Source organism: Perissodus microlepis, chromosome 12, assembly GCF_051167445.1.
Source record: "Perissodus microlepis isolate ML-2025 ecotype Zambia chromosome 12, ASM5116744v1, whole genome shotgun sequence".
In the NCBI taxonomy this organism is placed as follows: Eukaryota; Metazoa; Chordata; class Actinopteri; order Cichliformes; family Cichlidae; genus Perissodus; species Perissodus microlepis.
In genome coordinates, this window is record NC_140472.1 from 11,553,536 (window position 1) to 11,574,199 (window position 20,664).

At 41.9% G+C, this 20,664-nt stretch overlaps 2 protein-coding genes across 4 annotated transcripts; one reads left to right on the plus strand and one right to left on the minus strand.

The window, feature by feature from the left end:
- The first annotated feature begins 79 nt into the window (after positions 1-79).
- Positions 80-6,785, plus strand: LOC146375837 (carnitine O-acetyltransferase-like). Of its 2 annotated transcripts, none has more exons than XM_084946209.1 (14): positions 80-257; positions 1,431-1,700; positions 1,886-2,004; positions 2,642-2,695; positions 2,833-2,998; positions 3,125-3,299; positions 3,411-3,589; positions 3,687-3,787; positions 3,875-3,994; positions 4,100-4,222; positions 4,318-4,453; positions 4,538-4,600; positions 4,683-4,820; positions 4,934-6,785. In XM_084946209.1, the coding sequence occupies exons 1-14, from the start codon at positions 231-233 to the stop codon at positions 5,147-5,149; spliced, it is 1,887 nt and encodes a 628-aa protein (XP_084802335.1). In that variant the 5' UTR covers positions 80-230; the 3' UTR covers positions 5,150-6,785. The 2 variants fall into 2 exon arrangements, with proteins under 2 accessions (XP_084802335.1, XP_084802336.1); XM_084946210.1 differs by lacking the exon at positions 80-257 and adding an exon at positions 298-404.
- On the minus strand, positions 4,824-18,462 carry adamts13 (ADAM metallopeptidase with thrombospondin type 1 motif, 13). Of its 2 annotated transcripts, XM_084946208.1 has the most exons (29): positions 18,316-18,462; positions 17,970-18,027; positions 17,717-17,850; positions 17,344-17,427; positions 16,983-17,107; positions 16,740-16,886; positions 14,536-14,670; positions 14,174-14,324; positions 13,982-14,086; positions 13,757-13,908; positions 13,604-13,667; positions 13,147-13,273; positions 12,909-13,057; positions 12,703-12,823; positions 12,392-12,472; positions 12,134-12,315; positions 11,893-12,049; positions 11,049-11,178; positions 10,792-10,971; positions 10,506-10,704; positions 10,324-10,426; positions 10,117-10,246; positions 9,842-10,018; positions 9,550-9,754; positions 9,053-9,362; positions 8,823-8,966; positions 8,554-8,733; positions 6,509-6,684; positions 4,824-6,402 (listed from the first exon to the last, which is right to left on the minus strand). In XM_084946208.1, the coding sequence occupies exons 1-29, from the start codon at positions 18,394-18,396 to the stop codon at positions 6,268-6,270; spliced, it is 4,122 nt and encodes a 1,373-aa protein (XP_084802334.1). In that variant the 5' UTR covers positions 18,397-18,462; the 3' UTR covers positions 4,824-6,267. The 2 variants fall into 2 exon arrangements, with proteins under 2 accessions (XP_084802334.1, XP_084802333.1); XM_084946207.1 differs by having other exon boundaries at positions 4,824-6,684.
- Between the last annotated feature and the right edge of the window lie 2,202 nt (positions 18,463-20,664).

Sequence of the window (20,664 nt, forward strand, 5' to 3'; positions counted from 1 at the left end):
GAAGAGGTTTAGTGTAATTATTTGTTTTGAAACAGCAGTCTCACGTGTGCCAAACTCCACCTAGAAAAACACGACTTTTCGAGGAGAGAGAGCGCTTGTTTTGTTTGCTGTATCCGACTGGGGGCGGACAGCTGAGCGCAGAGTGCTTGTCCTTGAGACATGACTGCCCGAGGGTTTCCCCATCTATATTCCCGGGACAGTCCAAGTTTTTAGCGCGTCCGTCTGACAAGATGCTGGGTGTTTTTGTCAGAGCCGCGGTGAGTCCTCCTTTTCCCCCTTTGCGTGTGTTTTAAGTGCGTGTTAAAAAAAAGCGCAGTAACGTTACGTTTGATTTTGCGACATCAGGTCAAGTGAGCGAGTGAAGAGGGAGGGGCGCTGTGCAGAATAGCAACAATGTGGCAACAGTAGGTTAAAATGTAACTTACGTTCACCCAACGTGTGCATTTAAATTGTGCGTTAAGGAATATAACGGAGTATTTTTATTTTTTTCGGGGAGGGGGTTAGCTAACATTTTGCATAGCGTTAGCTTAGCGTAGCATAGAGTAACTTAGCGTTAGCTTACTTCGTGACACGGGAAACAGCAATGCGACGGCAGTTTTAGTCGACTCGGAGTCATCCCCCAGTATTATCCACATTCTTGCATCTTTTCTGTCGTGGCGTACAATAAATACACAAAAATATTTAGCAATAACTTTATTTTGATATCGCTAACCGGAAGTTAATTGTCGTGTTCCAGCTTAACATAAATATCCCTACATTTTTTCTAACCGTTACGTATTTAATTCAACCTTATTTGGAGTAATATTAAATCAAATGGGATATCATATGAATGTATCTTCTTAATTTTGGTCAATAAATCGTATAACGACTTTATATTGATGTGTTTTTGTTATAGCTCCCATCCGAAGGTTCAACTGTGTCAACCTATTTATAAGCTGGCAGAGACTAACACCAGTTAGTCCGAATAGTATAGCTGCTTCTGTCGGTTGTTTTGGTGTCCGTTTTCATGCACCAAATCATCATCTCACTGTAAAGCACGAGCCTAAGTTATTTACCGTTGTTCACAACGCCCGAAGCTGGTTCTTGCTTAAACCAGTTTGCAGAGACTCATTAATGTCTGCAGTCTTAGATTGCATGCACTAAACAACATGTTGACATTTGAGGTTAAAGAGATTCAATTAATCTGCAGGGTTAACGAGCCCCAGTGAGATTATCAGTAAGATTACATTTCAGTATTCACACTCATGTATGAATGTACTGGGCTATTTATATATTTAATTGTCTGTTGGGCTACAATATGAGCCACTTCAAATAGCAATGACACCTTCAACTTTCTAGACTTTCTAAATCCATTTGTAATACTCCAATTTAATGTGTAATAGCAGAAAAAAACAGAAGAGTTTTTAACTTAACAAGAAATTATCTTATAGATGCGGCCAGGTATGGTGAAGCCATGTCACCTAGTCAGACCCGTAACGCAGATCCTTGCAAGGCCCCTGACACACCAAGAGGGTCTGCCTAAGCTACCTGTGCCACCCTTGAAGCAAACGTGTGAGCGCTACCTCGCAGCTTTGGAGCCCCTCGTCAGTGATGAAGAGATGGATCACACCAGGAAGGTGGTACAGGAGTTCCTTAAGGGTGGTGTAGGAGAAAGGCTTCAAAAGGGACTGGAAAGGCGGGCACGCAAGACGGACAACTGGGTAGATAATTGGATTTATTTAACTTTTATGTGTCAGCGTAGACATGATGAGTGTAAAAGCAGTCTTTTGACAGAAGAATCTGTCTTTTGTAATTACATACCCTAAATACATGTTTAATTTGGCTGTTTAAGAAATTAAAGTCATTCTTTTTTCGCCCTGGTCTGACTACAGCTGTGTTTGTGTAGTTAACAGAATGGTGGATGCAGTCGGCCTACCTGGATTGCCGTATGCCGGTGGCAGTTTACACCAGCCCTGGAGTAGTCCTGCCCCAGATGCACTTTCATGATCGTCAAGGTCAAATGAGGTGAGAAACCAGCATGCACTTACAGTATCCAAACTGCTTATCTTAATAATCACAGGCCCACAAACACTAAAAAAAAAACCCAGCACTTGTAATGCGTGCAGTATATTTTCGGGGCTCCAGCAGTACCAGTTATAAAGTTTAATTGTCTGAATATAAGCGCAGCCATTAAGCTGTTTTAAAAAGTGATTTACTTTGTGTTGAAGTTACAGTACAAGCTCATTTTAAGCTGACCTTTGCACAGTCTTCCCTCCACATGCTGGCTATTTAAAGCCCCAGGGCTTCTCATACCATTGCTCAGCTGTTTTTGAATGCTGTGACCCATGGGATATGCAGTGAACATAGGGGCACCATGGAGATGTAATGCAAAAATAACAATGAAGATGATAAGAATATATGTGCCAAACATATGAGACTGTGGTAAACAAGCTAGTGCTTGTTTTTGTTTTGTTTTTACTTTTAGCTTCTAAGAATTTAACTGCATTCCTCTCCATTCATAGTTCATGACTGATTTTGTTCCATCTGTGAACACTATATATGAGCGCTAGCTTTTGGAGCATTGATGCAAAACAAAGCATACACTGACCATTATGTGTAGTAATCTATAATCTGACTTGTTATTTATTTTTATTTTTTTCAGGTTTGCTGCCAAATTAATTGCAGGAGTTTTGGACTTTAAAAAAATGATTGACACGTGAGTTTGCCTCAAATCAATACAAACATTGTACTGCTGTAGCAATAAGCTCATTATCACCATGGCCTGCAGCTGTTTTTTGTTTGGTTTGTTTTTTTCAAAACTGCAAATGAATAATATTAGTTACTGTGTTGTAGTCAGACTCTGCCTGTAGAGTATTTGAGTGGGAAGCCTCTTTGTATGGACCAGTATTACCAGATCCTGTCTTCTTGTCGTATTCCTGGACCAAAGAGAGATACCGTTGTAAATCACGCCAGTGGAAAAACACCTCCGACTCACATCACTGTGGTCCACAACTTTCAGGTACTCTAGATGGCACTGCTGTTCTTTCTTCATTTATAAAGATCCTGATTTTTTTTTTATAGTCATTATGAAGAAAAGGAGTAATAAACTAAATCTGTTACTGAATCAACCCGGCTTCTCTTCTAGTTTTTTGTCCTAGATGTGTACAACAGTGATGGCACTCCACTAACAGTGGATCAGATTTATATGCAGCTGGAGAAGATCTGGAACTCCTCTTTGCAGACTAACAAAGAACCTATTGGCATCCTCACATCACAGCACCGCAACACTTGGGGAAAAGCCTATAATAACCTGATTAAGGGTGAGGACAAGCCACAGTATCAGCCAGATGTATTCTATAGATAGAAAGCATTTTTTTGTCAGAATCTTGTGATTCACAAGTTCCATTTCCCCCTTTTTTTTTTCTTCTCAGATAGGACGAATAAAGACTCAGTCCGTGCCATCCAGAAAAGCATTTTTACAGTTTGTTTGGATGCTCCAATGCTGCGGGTGTCTGATGACTTGTATCTGAGCCGCGTAGCTGCCCAGATTCTGCATGGAGGAGGTGCTCGTTGGAACAGTGGCAACCGCTGGTTTGATAAGACGCTACAGGTCAGTTTAAGAGAGCGCAATGACTCACGGATCCAAAGTAATAAACAGGATTCTGGCAATGGTTGAGAATTTGAATGTACCTGCAAATCGTCCTCAGTTCATTGTTGGTGAAGACGGTGCATGTGGACTGGTGTATGAACATGCACCTGCTGAGGGTCCACCCATTGTGTTTCTCATCGATTACGTTGTTAAATACATGTAAGTTTATTTCAGATTTTAGACTAGTGTTTCTTCGTGTTTATGATGAGCTCACACTGACTCGGCGGGTTACGTTTTTCTCAACAGGCAGAGGACTCAATTCCGTCGCGCTCCCATGATTCCCCTGCCTATGCCCCAGAAGCTGCGTTTTAACATTACACCCGAGGTCAAGAGAGATATTGAGAAGGCCAAACAAAATATGAACATGTATGTCATGCTGTGCAGTCAGAATGTAGTTTTCTTGTTGTTGTTGTCATTTGGGCTTTGATGTCAGACATTTTCTTTGACTCCCTCTTTTCTCATTTTTGTCAGAATGGTACACGACTTGGATGTGAAAGTGCTTGTGTTTTCTCACTTTGGAAAAAATGTGCCAAAGAAGCATAAGCTCAGTCCAGATGCCTTTGTGCAAATGGCTCTTCAGCTGGCGTACTTCAGGTGAGAAGTCCGCTCTCTTGAAAGGGGGGGAAAGGTCCCGTGGGATGCAGACACTGAGTGCACCGCATGATATACTTTTTTTTTTTTCAATCCAGGATCTATAATATTTGCTGCTCTACCTATGAGAGTGCTTCCTTAAGAATGTTCAAATATGGGCGAACAGATGCAATCCGCTCAACTACTGCAGACTCACTTGAATTTGTCCAGGCAATGCAAGACCCAGCTAAACAGGTACTAGTAAAAATGATGGGATCTCATAAGCGATGTAACATTTTAAATGTGATGGTTAAAACTGAGCAGTAAATGTTCAAACAGAGTGCAGAGAAGCTGGCACTGCTGCAGAAGGCCATTCAGACGCATAAAGAAAACACGTACAACGTGAGTGTTGGAATCTCCAAAACAACCACTTTTTAACTACTTGATAAATATCACTTTAACATGCTCACCATTGCTTTTTCAGGCAATTCATGGGCAGGCCATTGACAGACACCTCCTTGGGCTCAAGAGGCAAAGCATAGAAGACCTGACCTCTATACCTGAGATATTTATGGACACCTCTTATGCTGTGGCTAATCATTTTAATCTCTCCACCAGCCAGGTATATTTGCATCTAAGAAAAGCCACAGTCTGTTACTCCTGAGCAAAGGATAATGTGTTGTAATATTTGTTTACTTGCATGTTTGCCCTCATCCCTCCCGTCTCGATGTCCAGGTTGGCTCCAAGACAGACTGTGTGATGTGCTTTGGTCCAATGGTGCCAGATGGCTATGGAGTGTGTTACAATCCCATGGATGAGCACATCAACATCGCCATCACAGCCTTTAACAGCTGCGAGGAGACAAATGCTGCCAACTTTGCCCAGGCTGTAGAGGAAGCACTGTTGGACATGAGAGCTCTCTTGGAAGTCACAGCTACAGCCAAGCAGTGATCCCACACAGGAACCTAGCACGGTGTTTTTGTGCCCCCGCCGGGCTGTGGCTGTAGCTGAACCTGGAACAATGCCACACTGACACAGACCTGCAGTGGACTGAGTGTGTTGGAGCTATGGGGAAACCAGTTTTTAAAGGAATTATGGGAAGTTTACCGTGTGACTATCAGTATTGAGATAGAGCTATATATAGGTGTGTGTGTGTGCGTGTGAACTTTAGATGAGCATTATTTACTAACTGTAATAGTATAAGTACGCCCTCCATTTTTATACTTCAGCAGTTCTGTGTGCTATCTTCCAAATGACTTTGTCCTTGCTTAAGTTAAAGATTTTGAGTGCTTTGGTTTGTTTATTGTTTATTTAAGGTCAAAATAATTTGCATATAGTTATAACAGTTAATGAAAAAGGATCTTACTTAAAGATCCTTTTTCATTTCACTTTCACTTGAAGATATAATATGCAGTTATGAACCACAAGAACTGTATGGTGGTAAGTAAATCTGCAGGGAAACAGCCTTCTTGTAATTTCTTATTTTCCTTTTTCAGGGGTGTTGCCTTTGTACAAAGGGTGTGTAGTCTCTGACCAACAACTGAGAGTGTGAGTGCAGGACTCTGTAAAAATATAGAACGAGGGGCATTACTGTCACTGTCTGTCTTCTCCGCTGTCCGTGTCATGAAAAGTCGCAGAGGTCCTTCTGTTCGGTGGGTCTGAGCGGAGGCAATAGCAGCCATCATGGAGCATGCGCTTCAGGTGTATTCCCACAAAACCCAGCAATGCAGCACCTCCCTTCACAGTTGTGATTTAGAATGAAAAGTGCTGCGAAACAATCACGTTATCACAAATGACATTTCATTTCACAGCTATTTGAGTCACAGCTTCGTTCTTGTTAACACCGCTCCTTTTCATCTTTCACCTTTTTCAGCTCGCGTGAGCACCGCTCCTCCCTCTCGCTTTGTGGAGCCAGAGAGGATGGGCCAAATATAAATGTTGCGTTCAGTTTATAGAAATCACATAACTGATGACTGCTGCATATTATACCTTTAACTCTTTCTTCTCAACAGAGCACAAGTGAACATTGTCAAAAACAGTATCTGGTATCAAAGGCGCACAAATGAATATCAAGCGCTGAAGCTTCCTTCAGAATGCAGGTAGTCTCCGTGAAATTCAACCTCAGCCATATTTCCCGACGCATGCCACTGAAACAGCTGGTTACCTTTAAACACGTTGGTCTTTAAGACATCCATGTCCCGGATCTGAACAACACAACAAGAATATTGCAGTAGTTATACTCGTGCGCTTTTTGTCCTTGTAAGATATACAGCATATTGAACCAACACATGTTAGAGAGCTTGTTCGCACCATAATGTATGTAGACTGGGAGTTTGTGGTGTTGAATACTAATCCTATGTGTAGTGCTTGGATTCTGATCTTCACTGAGGGAGGGGCGTTGATGAGCACTCGACAGGTGTGGTTAGTGCTGGACGTTATTGGATTCTCAAACACACCGCTGGGGGAGAACAGCTGAATGTCACAATCTGAGGGGCAAATATGGATCGTTGGTTAACAAGTTATCATCACTATAGTCTGTGTGCAGTTTAGTGCAATTGCAATAAAATTTACAGTTGTCTACAAGGAATATTATAGCTGTGAATTGATTGTTCATAGCTAGAATATCATGTCCTTCCCACCTGCATGGTGGATGGAAAGGATATGAACAAAACAGCCCATATAGCTGGAAATCTTAAAACAGTCTCACTCTATCCAAGGCAAAAGCGTAAAAAACTTACAGTATTCTCATCTGACGTTATGTATTGCAGGGCTTTTGTTTATGATTGCGTTAGACTGTGGAAGTATTCTCACTGCGTCATACAGTACTGTGCAAAAGTCTTGAGCCAAACCTCACTCCTTGATATTTTGTTAGGAAAAATGGGGAAATAGGTGTCAAAATTTACTGAAGATGTGCAAACATGCACGCGTGTAATATATACACTATATAAGGTATAAAACAGTGCTTGTACATTTCTAATTAGGTTTGGTATTATTACCTTTATTCTTCCACACAGCCTAAACCCTCTTAGGCAAGCTTTCTTTTAATTTAAAGTAGTCTTCAGGAATAGTTCTTCAGGCTTCTTGAAGGAAATTCAAAGCTTTTCTTTGGAAGTTTTGATCTGTTGTCTGCCAAAATAATTCCACACTGCTTCAATAATGTTGAGGTCCCAGCTCTGGGGAGGTGAATCCACGATTCACTGTTGCACCTCTCTGCTGACCTCTGACATGCTGACAATAAGTTGAACTAAATAGTTCTGGTTTAGATTCAGACCTGCTGGCACTGATCATCAGTCCATTTCTTGTTTAAGCTGGCATAGCTCAAAATTGTCTCCATGTTTCCCTTTCTTAAGAATGGCTTCTTGAAAGCCACTCTTCCACTGAGAGCATTTCTAATGAGGCTTCAGTGAACAGTAGATTCCACTTTCCTCCAGTTTATCCTCATGATGACTTTTGAAAATTACACATACATCCAACTCTTTGGAAGGAAAATAAGAGTGCCAACCTCAATCAGCTCACTCTCTGGGCAGTATTTTCTTTCAAGGAAATAGTAAATGAATTTTGTATGTATTAATTAGTTTTCTTTCTTCTTTTTAAACATACTGCACTACAAATGTATTCAAGTAAAAACAAGTGCAAAGTGCAGGCTTTTGTTATTTAAGAGTAGGTAATGGATAATAGGTATTGATTTGTTAATGACTGGACAGTTTGACCTCATTTGACCTTGAAGAAGAGGTCAGCGGTCCAAAGTAACATGATATTTAAAATTCCCACATATCTTTCCCTATTTACCCGTATGTTGTCAATGTAAACAAAGGCAGTTTTAAATTATTTTGACCTTCAAATCAATCTATCAAGCTTTAAGGAGAGGTCAGAGGTCAAATGTGACATTATATTTTAAATCTTAGTATGGTAGTTTCTATATGTCGACAATGCACACCACCAAAGACTCATAGTTTCTAACTTGTATGGCTTTTGTCAATTTTCAACCAAATTATTAACTTTAACTTCAGTTGATGATCTTGGTGGATGTAACGTAAATTCTAATGGATTGCTAACATGACCCCGCTGTGCCCCCCTGTAGAAAGAGAGTAACACACATGCAAACGCTACCAAACAACAACCTTCTTTGCACAAGTAGTGAGGGGTGGCTTAAGACTTGTGTACACGCTTGCAAATCTCTGTTAATTCAGTTTAAGTGAATAAGTTTCAATTCACTTGTTGCTGCATCCATTCAAACAACAAATGAAGGATGCTCTTTCATTAATCATAATCCTATCTTTCATGATATTTGACAATCCTTCTGCAAAAAATTCCTTCTGCAAAAAATTCCTAGTTCTGTTCAAGCACCGTCTTACCTTGATGGTGGCTCCTTTTCTTATTTTTCTGTGAACTGTACGTAAACACAACCCCGCTCCCTGGCGTGAGCAGATTTTGACGCACCAGCAGGACATTTGTTCTGGTGGTCAGTTCAGTACCTCCCACATGCGCGCACTTCCTCATAAATGCCAGTCGATCGAAAAATGCCACGTACTCCTCTGTAAAAACGCACGCAGAGTTGCATTTACTTTGCTGCAGCAGCCTTCGCACAGAAAGTAGCAGTATTAGTGTTATTAATAGAACCAACTTTTTCTGCAGTCCAGGGAGCTGGACACCACTTTAATGTGAATGACCTCATCCAAGGGTCGGCCTATGGATACCACACAGCGATCTGTCACATCAGTCAAATCCACTGTGCCTGATTCCTCCAGCAGGAGCTGTCCACATGCACCTAGACAGGAGCAGATGTTGTAATATTAATAATAATGCTTTGCCTTCGGTTCTTCGTGAGCTCTTAAAGTATTTATGCCTACTGACTTGATTTATGGGTTGGAGTGAGTGTTGTGGCAGCCACTGGGGTCACTGGGATGGTGAAGGCCTCTGTTGGACTAGGAGAAAGTTGGCGTATGCTTGGCTGTGATATGTTTTTAGGGCTTAGAGTGGAATGCAGAGGAGTGGGAGTATCTGATGTGGATGGCACATCTCTGCAGCTGCCCGTGTAGCAGCCCTGGATGGTGATTGGCTTGGGCATGTGCATGCAAATCAGGGGGCTGAGGGGCTCAGGCTTAGAGGGGCCCATGCAGGACACAGCTCTGGATTGGATACCGTAGCCACAGGATACTGAACACTTGAGAGAAACACAACACTTATGACAAGGAAATTTCACAATGTTAGCAATATCATGCTTAATGAGACATCAGTGTCCACTGCTTCGGTATTCAGCGAAGCAGTGGACAGGGGAGAAAAAAAACAGGTTCAAAAGAGATTATTTCATCCCATTTCTATCTAATAGCCATCCTCAACTTGTGACGTACCTGGCTCCACAGCTTCACCTCCCACCTAAAGGTGCAGACTTGCACCAAGCAGGGCACTGTGATGGCTGGTTTGACAGCTGCATGGCAGTTTTCCTCTGCCACCACGCTCTCCTTGCCGTGGATAAACTGGACACAAGACACAACCCTCTGAGCTACACCTAGGTCACAGGAGACTGAGCAGGGTAACGTCCCGAATACCTTCCACCTGGCCAAGTCACAGTGGTGGGGAGTTGATTATTTTTTTTGCTGTTGCAGAAATCAATTTCAGGTTTGCATTTTGTGTGATCGTCACCTTGCTGGGCAGCTGTGAGTGTTACATGATACCACTGCTGTGGGCTTGGGAAAGTTACTGCACTCCGAATCTTCCACAACCACCTCCTCCTCTTCTGCTTCCCGAGCACAGTACAGCACCCTGTTTGCTACCCCTCCTCCACACGTAACACTGCAGACTCCTTGCTTAGAGCGCCACCTGGTTGTTACAAGAAAAATATCCTGTAATTTTAAAACATTTATTTAAAATCTGCATCCTACTTTCTACACATCTCTATGGTTACTACAGTGTCTCACATAGGAGGGCAGGGTAAAGTGCTGCATATCTCAGACTTGGGATGAGGTTTAGTAGAGGCATCACAGTGGAAGTCAGGCACTCCCAGTGTGGTTTGATGGTCCACACAAGAAAACCACACCTGCAGAGTTCCTACAGCACATAATCAGTGGGCTTTGAGTTATTACATCTGAGTAGACAGCACTGTTTCTGACTAAAGGAGGACTTACCATTGCCACAGGTCTTTGAACATGGGCTAATAACAGGGCTCCACACATACACACGAGGCTGACTAGAGCGTGGTAACAAATCAGACTTTAGACTGGGTTGTTCCTGGTCAAGAAAGACAACAATTGTAGAGATGTTTCACATTCTTAAAAAACACTGGAGTTCAAGTTATCGTTGATTTTACCTCTCGGTCTGATTCCCACCCAATGGGACACACGTCTACCACACAGGGCACAGAATCGGGGGGTTTAATCTGCTTTGAACAAAAACTTTGATCGACTTCAACATCCACGCCACCTTCAGGTCGGACGCACGATACAATCCGTTTTGCTTCTCCTGGTCCGCAGATTGCCGAACAATCCCCTGGCTCTGATGCGTGCCATCTGTAAACGCACAGACAGAAGATTTACAATGTTAACTGTTCACACTTTGTGAATCTAATAATCAGCATTACAATGCAGACGTCATACCTGGCAGGACAGTGCTGCAGGTTACATTTTTCAATAGCGTGCGGAGCTGTATCAGGTGGACATTTGGAATCTGGAACCTTCACCACATCAGATCCATGTTTCTGAACACACCTTACAGGACGCACTCTTTCTCCCCCACCACAAGAGGCACTACAAGGCCCAAACATCCCTGCAGTCCATCTGTAAAATAGTACATTTTACATGTGCTAGTTTGTGCTGAGCACTGTATGTCAAAAGAAGCTGAGTATGAACCCAACCTGGGGGGACAGGGTGCAAGATTACAGGTTGTGTAGAGCGGTGTGGTTGGACGGGGTGTTAAACAGTCATGTTCCTCCAAAGGTTTGCTGGTCTCTTCATCTGCACAAATATAAACATGCCTCCGAACACCTGTTGAGGGGTGAAAGGTGGAAGAGGCAAACGTTTACAAGACCTTGGATTTAACAGTTGTAGCCTCCTATAGTCTATATCAGGTGTCAAACATAAGGGCGTAAATTATGGACTTCTAACTGTATTTTCATGAATTTTACAACTTTTCCTACTTATAAAGACCTCCCCCACAGCCTTCATGCTACACCAGAGTAGTGAAATAGCAGATAAACAATTAAATGACAGAAAAATTCACAGTAAAATAAACAAGTAGGACATTATCTGTAAATTAACAAGACAGTCTGGGCCTGTATTCTTTAATTTACTACAGCATAATCTCTTTATCATGTAGAAGAATTGGGATGTGCTGTTAACATTGCACCAGAGACTGGTACACTTTTTGTCACTCTTTAGCAACAAAATATGAACTTTAGTCAAGTAAAGATTACTATGATAGTGTTAGCAACCTTTTTATTTATGTTGCCAACTAAATGATTTTCATTCAACTTAGTTCCACTTCATTGTTTTCCCCAATAATCTAAGCTCTCAGTAGGGAGCGCACACCAGAGCCACTGCTAAACACTATTATACAAATGCTTTCAATATGGCATTTTACTTGCAAAAGACATCTGTTTCCCAAACAAAAAAGCAAACACTACACGGTCTCTCAAGGTCTCAAATGATCCCCGTCATCAACAGTATTTCTTTTGTCACTTTCTTCGTTAAGTTACTTACCTGATCCACAAGACACAGAGCAGGGTGTTGTGAAAACAGACCATTTGCCTTTGGGTAACACATCCATTTGGCTGCTGTTTCTGGTAGGCACATAGAACTGGTAGCTAATGTTTGGATTTGTTTTTTCTCCATATTCTTTTCCATATTTGCGATAGATCTACAGTGAGAAAAAACAAAACAAAATCACTATAACTGTTGCACAAAGCCACGTGAACAGTTTAGTAAGATTTCCTCGCCTGACCTGTACTTTTATCTCCTTTTGCAGAGGCCCAGGCACGAGCAGCTCCTCCATCTCAGGCAAAAGGTCAGGTGTTAGATGGATTCGGTACTCCAGGCGGTTTTCATCCAGCGGGGAAGGGTGGGTCATATTCAGAGCCATGCTTCCCATTCCAGACACAATGTACGTCTCCCCAGCCTTTACAGCTGTGGATGCAAAGTTTTAATCCTGTTAAGGTTGTCTTATAGAAATGTAAATCTCCTGTCCAGTTATGCCACTCACCCATATGAGTGAAGAGAGGTGCCCTGTTGATAATATGAACCTGTGTGGCATTCACTGGCACCGAGACAAAGGTGATGTACTCTGAAACAAAAATAAATCACTGATTTATAACTGATGCACAATAATACAGCAGTTATTAATGCCATTAATTATTCTTTTCAAACTAGTAAAGAAAAAAAAAACCTTTCACACCCCAAAAGCAATTCACCAGTTCACAAATTAAATTTGCTGTTATGTACAACAGGAAAACAGCAGGAAAACATCATATTTGCTTTACAAATAACTTAAATGAATGGCACTCGGTTTGTTACCTCTGGCCTGACCACCACTGTAGGAGTCAGATATCAACCTGCAGGAAGACCCATTTCCACCACACACCCCACAGATATCCCTTACTTTTCCAGAGTGCAGGACACCATCACAGCCAAACAGCTGATCAGAGACAAAAGAAAGAGCACAGAAAGAGGGATATGGCATTTGATCCCTGATATATTTAGCCTCATTAACCCATCCCTACCTGGCATCTGCTTCTTAGACAAGCTGCTGTAGCGCCGAATGGAGGAGGGCTGTCTGTCTCACAGCGAGTACCATCCACAAACTGAGAGCCACGGCTCACTATGAAGTTTTCTCCATCTGACTGGCACATATATCTGCACTGTTCATCCCCTGGTTAGGATAAGAATAAGAAATGTTAGGTGTACACATTTTTCACATTTTGCTCTAAAGAAAAAAAAATCAAGTTTGCTTAGACCTACCCTGTGTAAAGCCTAATGCAGGAATCCATGTGTAGAAGGAAGCACTGTTTGGTGGCAGGTAGAGGGGGTGGTTATCTGTTTGGGAGCACTGCTCTGCCATGAAATTAAGTTGAGTGCGCTCACAGGGCTGCAATAAGGTAGATGGTAAGAAAAGTGTTATTTTCTCCTAATAAGTCAAGTTTACACTGCCAAGCCCAAATTACAGTAAGGATACTCTGGCAGTAAACTGAATTTGAAGAATAGCTGATTTGTCCCATGCTCTTATTTTCACATGTGCATGACTTATTTTCTCGTAATTCTAAGACATTTAATCATTTCTGTTGAAATTATGGGCTGCAAACTACTAAGAAAAGCTCATTCAAAGCTGGGAATGATTTTGGGTGCAATGTTCCATTGATTAAACAATATTGACCTACTGTATGGAGGCCCAATGTAAACATAGCCGGTAAGTACTTACTTGCTGGTTACAAAGTTCAGCCTCGATATCTGGGCCCTCACAATCATTCCCTCCAAACGCAGGTCTGAAAATTAGAGGTGACACACCAAAATCCCACATGTTCTTAAGAAGAAGTTCAGCAACATGTTTTTACTGACGCATCCATTTGTTAACCTTGGGTTGTTACATTGCCGCGTACGAAGTGCGACTCCGCCACCACACGTCCTCGAACAGGAAGAAAACTCAGACCAGCCGGACCAGGAGCCGTGAACCACATCAGGGGAGCTGAGATCATCTGGAGACACACAGCGCCCCTTTAGACACCACTAGAAGAGAGGATTGCATCCCGTGAAAAACACGCTACTGTTTGATGACTCTCTGGTGCCTGCAGAGCTGTACCTGATTAGGACCGCACTCTGTCCCATCCAGAAGTGGCACTAGGAGGCGTTTGCAGGAGCTATTGTCGTCTAGATTGACGTGGCAAGACAGAAAACGACAAGCTGGCTGATGGAAAGGAGAAAAACGTTGTTAACAAACTGAAAATGTGGTAATGTCAATTTCCCATCCTGTGCCATGAAGACTGTGACATACCAGGTCATTATTGGTGAAAGAGCAGGCTTTCGCAGTGCTACCAAAAGCTATACGACACTGGTCATCCACGCCATAGTAGAGCCCTGGCTTCCAGTCTTGCAGGGATCCTTCCATTGCAGGGAGATCTTTTACACATTCCGCCTTCCCTTCACTGAGAATACCAACAGATGAGAAAACCCAAAGCGCTGACATTATATTGCGCTGAAAGACTGAACACTTAATATAAATTACGTTTTAAGGATCAACCTCTGTGGCAGATATGAAGACATGACTTAAGATTAAATACCATATTCAGTAGTGCCAGATGTGCATGATAAATGAATGGCATTTCTTGCACAGCTGCTGTGAACAGGTTGGCCCACCTGAAGAATGTAAGAAGCTGCTGTCTGCTGCAGGGAGACCAGGTCAAATCCACACTGTTGTAGCCTCCGTCAGAGGCCATCATGAACCCACTCCTGCTGCAGGTGTTTCCTACTCCGTCATGGTTGATTCCAAAGCTGGGTGAAATACAATCAAGCATAAAAGATGTTAAAGTAACCATAGTGTAGGATGCTGTGAGCATGCGGTTGTGAAAAGATGACAGTCCCTGGCTGGTGACATTTAAAGGTATTTTAAATTGCCAAGAATACCAGAGCAAACAATTACGGTAAAACAGTCTTGAAGCATGTAAAGCACCATTTAAACTGTCAATCACGGTCCAGTATGGTGACTATAGTGAGTGTTATGAGCTGAATTAAACTGCACAGTACAATTAAAGCTTTTTTTATGGGTCTGTGATTTGTGAAGAATTTCTTGGAAACATTGAAAACATTTCCTGTATAGACAAAAATTTATCTCTGACTGAACATAGAAAGAAAAACTCACTTAAGGGGAAAAAAAAGCAATTAAACTGAATTATACTGTTTGATAATTTCAAAATGACAGAAATAATAAGGAATGCCCCAAATTAGACACAGCTATAAACTAAAGTATACAGGGAGTGCAGAATTATTAGGCAAGTTGTATTTTTGAGGAATAATTTTATTATTGAACAACAACCATGTTCTCAATGAACCCAAAAAACTCATTAATATCAAAGCTGAATGTTTTTGGAAGTAGTTTTTAGTTTGTTTTTAGTTTTAGCTATTTTAGGGGGATATCTGTGTGTGCAGGTGACTATTACTGTGCATAATTATTAGGCAACTTAACAAAAAACAAATATATACCCATTTCAATCATTTATTTTTACCAGTGAAACCAATATAACATCTCCACATTCACAAATATACATTTCTGACATTCAAAAACAAAACAAAAACAAATCAGCGACCAATATAGCCACCTTTCTTTGCAAGGACACTCAAAAGCCTGCCATCCATGGATTCTGTCAGTGTTTTGATCTGTTCACCATCAACATTGCGTGCAGCAGCAACCACAGCCTCCCAGACACTGTTCAGAGAGGTGTACTGTTTTCCCTCCTTGTAAATCTCACATTTGATGATGGACCACAGGTTCTCAATGGGGTTCAGATCAGGTGAACAAGGAGGCCATGTCATTAGTTTTTCTTCTTTTATACCCTTTCTTGCCAGCCACGCTGTGGAGTACTTGGACGCGTGTGATGGAGCATTGTCCTGCATGAAAATCATGTTTTTCTTGAAGGATGCAGACTTCTTCCTGTACCACTGCTTGAAGAAGGTGTCTTCCAGAAACTGGCAGTAGGACTGGGAGTTGAGCTTGACTCCATCCTCAACCCAAAAAGGCCCCACAAGCTCATCTTTGATGATACCAGCCCAAACCAGTACTCCACCTCCACCTTGCTGGCGTCTGAGTCGGACTGGAGCTCTCTGCCCTTTACCAATCCAGCCACGGGCCCATCCATCTGGCCCATCAAGACTCACTCTCATTTCATCAGTCCATAAAACCTTAGAAAAACCAGTCTTGAGATATTTCTTGGCCCAGTCTTGACGTTTCAGCTTGTGTGTCTTGTTCAGTGGTGGTCGTCTTTCAGCCTTTCTTACCTTGGCCATGTCTCTGAGTATTGCACACCTTGTGCTTTTGGGCACTCCAGTGATGTTGCAGCTCTGAAATATGGCCAAACTGGTGGCAAGTGGCATCTTGGCAGCTGCACGCTTGACTTTTCTCAATTCATGGGCAGTTATTTTGCGCCTTGGTTTTTCCACACGCTTCTTGCGACCCTGTTGACTATTTTGAATGAAACGCTTGATTGTTCGATGATCACGCTTCAGAAGCTTTGCAATTTTGAGACTGCTGCATCCCTCTGCAAGATATCTCACTATTTTTGACTTTTCTGAGCCTGTCAAGTCCTTCTTTTGACCCATTTTGCCAAAGGAAAGGACGTTGCCTAATAATTATGCACACCTGATATAGGGTGTTGATGTCATTAGACCACACCCCTTCTCATTACAGAGATGCACATCACCTAATATGCTTAATTGGTAGTAGGCTTTCGAGCCTATACAGCTTGGAGTAAGACAACATGCATGCAGAGGATGTGGACAAAATACTCATTTGCCTAATAATTCTGCACTCCCTGTACATTTTAGGTCCCGTGGATTATCCCTTTTACCTGTGGCCAATTTCATGAGCGATGGTGATTCCCAGGTCAAAGCCAGTGTCCTCTGTAATCACACAGCTCCAGTCACTGGAGCAAGCCCCACCGAGCTGTGTTACTCCCCTGACCTGCTTGTTTCCATCAGGTAACACCAGGTCATACCTGATTGTGATGGTAAAGCAAAAAAAAATAATCACTTTGCTCATCTGCAAGATAATAAAACATCCTCTTATAACCAGATACAGACAGTTAACATACCTTGTAATGTACAGTAGAAGATCTGCATGTAGCGGGTCCGTGTCATTTGAAGGGTTAATCCTTCTGCCCCAGTCACACACACTTCTGAGAGAAGAAGTGATGTTGGTAGACAGCTGGATCTCTGGCTAAAACATGGTCAAATGTAACAAGAGAATTAAAGTACTTTGCACTGAAACTTTTAATCATGTTGCTCACATTCAGAGTCACTATGGATAGCAGCAGCTTAATAAGCTATAGATGTGACAATAACTTACACAAGCACTGTAGGACTTCAGATTATTGTACTAAAAAGCTATATCTAATATTTGGTCATTTGTGACTTAACTATAATGAGCTGGAGTCATAACAGAAAGCCACTTACCTCTGGCTCTGACAGGATGATCATGCGGACCAGGTGCACCCTCATGTTGGCACCCAGGGTAATGTCTCTCAACAGCTCTGAGGCCTGGGTGGAAATTGAAATATAAGTCCAATTACTATATTTCATCACTTTCAGTGTATTGGGACTATAGAATTGCGGAGCACTTACACCAGGCCAGACTATGGAAAGAATTCAGCAGACACGGTACAACTTCAGAACACATTACTGTCTCTGACTTATTGCTTTTAACACCTCTTTCATTATCTGCTGATTCCTCCCTATATCATCCTCACAGCTCCATTTACGGATTGTTCCAGTAAACATTCCCATCCACTAGTTCTAACTTCTTTTGCATGTGTGCGATCAGGCTTACAATGTTGAGGTTGGTGAGGATGTATCTTTCTGTGTCCTGCCTGTGGACCTGCTGGACATCAGGCCCCACCACTACCAGTAGCTCCAGATGGGTGATATCAGGCATCACAGCTGACCGACGCAGTCGCTCACTTACTGCGACCAAGAAGAAAACAGTGCAGACACAGAATGATAACCTGTCTGTGTGCCAGTGGTTGTGTATATACTTTTTTTCTCATTTTGTTGTATTTTCAAGCTTCCATTGACACACATACCTGTGGAATAGGAACCTGGATAGGTTGGTACTCTTGGACTGGTCGAGTGATGAAAAGGCTTTTGAAAGGAACAAAACTTTGTTTACATCTAGTAGTGAAATTAATGCTGTGTAACTAAATTTAGACATGTGAGTCAAACACCAAAAAAAACATGAAAATACTGCTAATTGCTTGTTAGCAGTATGCATGTAAATCCAATAACCAAGTTAGGACTCTCTGTAACTTGTGGGTTTTTCGCAGGATGATAAACAGCTTAAAGTTGAAGAGTTCAATGTACTTTGCAGAAGTTCCGAGCAGTGGAATGACTAACCGCAGTGCTCCTGTTCACCCGCAGCTTTCCACCTACCTTTTCCAATGGAGAAATCATTAGTGCGCTTAAGCCAGGCCGCAGCAGCAGCAGCAGACAGAACAGAGTCATAAAAACCATGTTTCTCCTTCTTCCTGTGTGTGTACCTGCTCCGCTTTAACACCAGGACAATATGTGATCCTCCTACTCAGGCAGGATAGAGCCAAGAGTCTGTGAGTATGTGTTTATGTAAACAGTAGGGACAAAGTTGATGAGCGTCACACATCATTTGCTGTTTTTTTTGGGGTTGGAGACCAAGAGGACAGCTCTTATTGGTTGGCTCTCTCAGCGTGTGCTATGACTAATATGTGTCATTTCTTGCCTTTTGTCACTGAGTGATAAAAGCTATGACGACCCACCGAGAGTTTTTGTATTTGCAGTGATGGCAGCTTCCTTGCTTTATTTAGCAACCAAAAGTCCAACTTTAGACACCCCACCATATTTATAGGCCTTTCCCAGACAACAAATGAATTGTGCTGCATTTATTACAAGTGATTGTGAAGTTTGTTACCCGTTGTAGCCATTAGAGGGCACACATGATCCTGTGGATGAAATGAAAGTAACAGGGAGGGAGCAGGAGCTACTCCACAAGAGTGTAACAAACTAACATCCCTCATGTTCACGACAGAGATAAAACCAGCGTTAAGCTGCTTATTTGTAAGGACCGAAGAGTCAGAGTGTAAGCAATAAAACAGCTCAATTTAAGCAACACAAGACAATCTAATAACTTTGGTCTGTGGCTATAATTAATTTCATTTACAGTTTAAATTAGGTCAGAAGAAAGACTTTCTTCTCTCCAACTATTTTTAGTGCTTTTTTTAAACACTTGGTGGAGGAAAGCCATTTTAAATATAACTTTATGCTTTGATATTACTTTGATGACATGGATACAGTAGCAATGAACTTATCAGATTCCATCTGACTTTTAACACAATGCTGGTTTCTCATCCTGCTATGAAAAAGATTCAAGTATAACCAGAATGTATTCCACGCCTTACATAAACTCCGAAATGTTGTGGAAATAGCATTTGACCCTCTTCCTCTCTCGCTCGCTCTCTCTGTTCCTCTCCATCCCTTCCTTCCTCTGGGGGTATAGTTTATCTCTGCAAAGCTAGGATTCAAGCCCCATCTGCCATTAGTCGGCCAGATATCTGCCTGTTGTCAGTCTGAATTAACAGCTGGGTGTCACAAGCATTACACCAGCGTCGCTGCTCCACTAAAACCTCAATGCCATGCTAGATTTGCCGAGCACAACAGACTGTGATGAGCGTCGTCGGAGTCTCATGCCTGCTCACTCTGAGGAGGGCATGAATTGTATATTCATGATGTCCTAAATTATATATATCTAGCCATATGGGATACACAAGTGGGCACAGCAGATGAAGCCTCAGGAAAATTTTGTTTGGTTGTAATTACTGAGGAAGGAGGAAGCTGTTTATGGCTTGAAAAATGTTCATAGAAAGTAATCTCTGTTAGATCACTTTGTGCCCCATTTGTAGTTATCTTATTGCTAGAAACTATATTAAAGTCATGTTAAACTGCATGTCACGCATTACAACATTTTGGAAAGACATTTGGTAAACTGGGTTTTTTTCACTGTGAAGTCCAGCCTCGCAGTGTTTAATTTTGAGATGCATTTAAGTAGAGTGGCTCTGGCTTGTACATAAAAGGATTGTCGCTCATCTGCTGCTCTTTGTCATTCCATCCATCTGTCACAGAGTCGCAAAGATTTGTGTGTGTGCAACAACAACAACAACAACAGAAATGTTCACCTGCCTCTTTATGACAGTCCATCACCAAAACTTTATGTTGGGGAAAAGCACTGATGGCAGATCAAGTATGTTAGTTTTAGTGGATGATTGAACAGAATCTTCTGACCTGACTTTTTTTCTGCAAGTTATCAGCTGTAACTATAAGCAGAAGTCCTCGCATAAATATAGCACACCTTTCATGTCTCAGTAAAGCTGCATTTCTGTTCAGACTTAAGTACTGGACTATTTATAAAATTGTCACAGTGATGTATCAGATGCTGAATCAAAGTTACCTTCATGCATAAAAGTACCAGCGGAATGGCCCTGTAACATCTGTTTTTCAAACATATTGACGTTCCTCTGAACATTTATTTCCTCAATTTATGCATGGGTGTCTCTCTCTCTCTGGAAAATCTGTAAACCTAAGAATATTTCCTCCTGCTGGTGGAGTTTCTCCTCCCTTTCAGTGTTCCATCTGCTAATTAAGACAAATATTGTGTTGATGCTATACTGTCAGCCCTGATATGATAGCTTTCCAGCGTTTTCAAGGCAATATGGAGGGTGCTGAAACTCAAAATGTGCAGTCATTTTCCTGGCC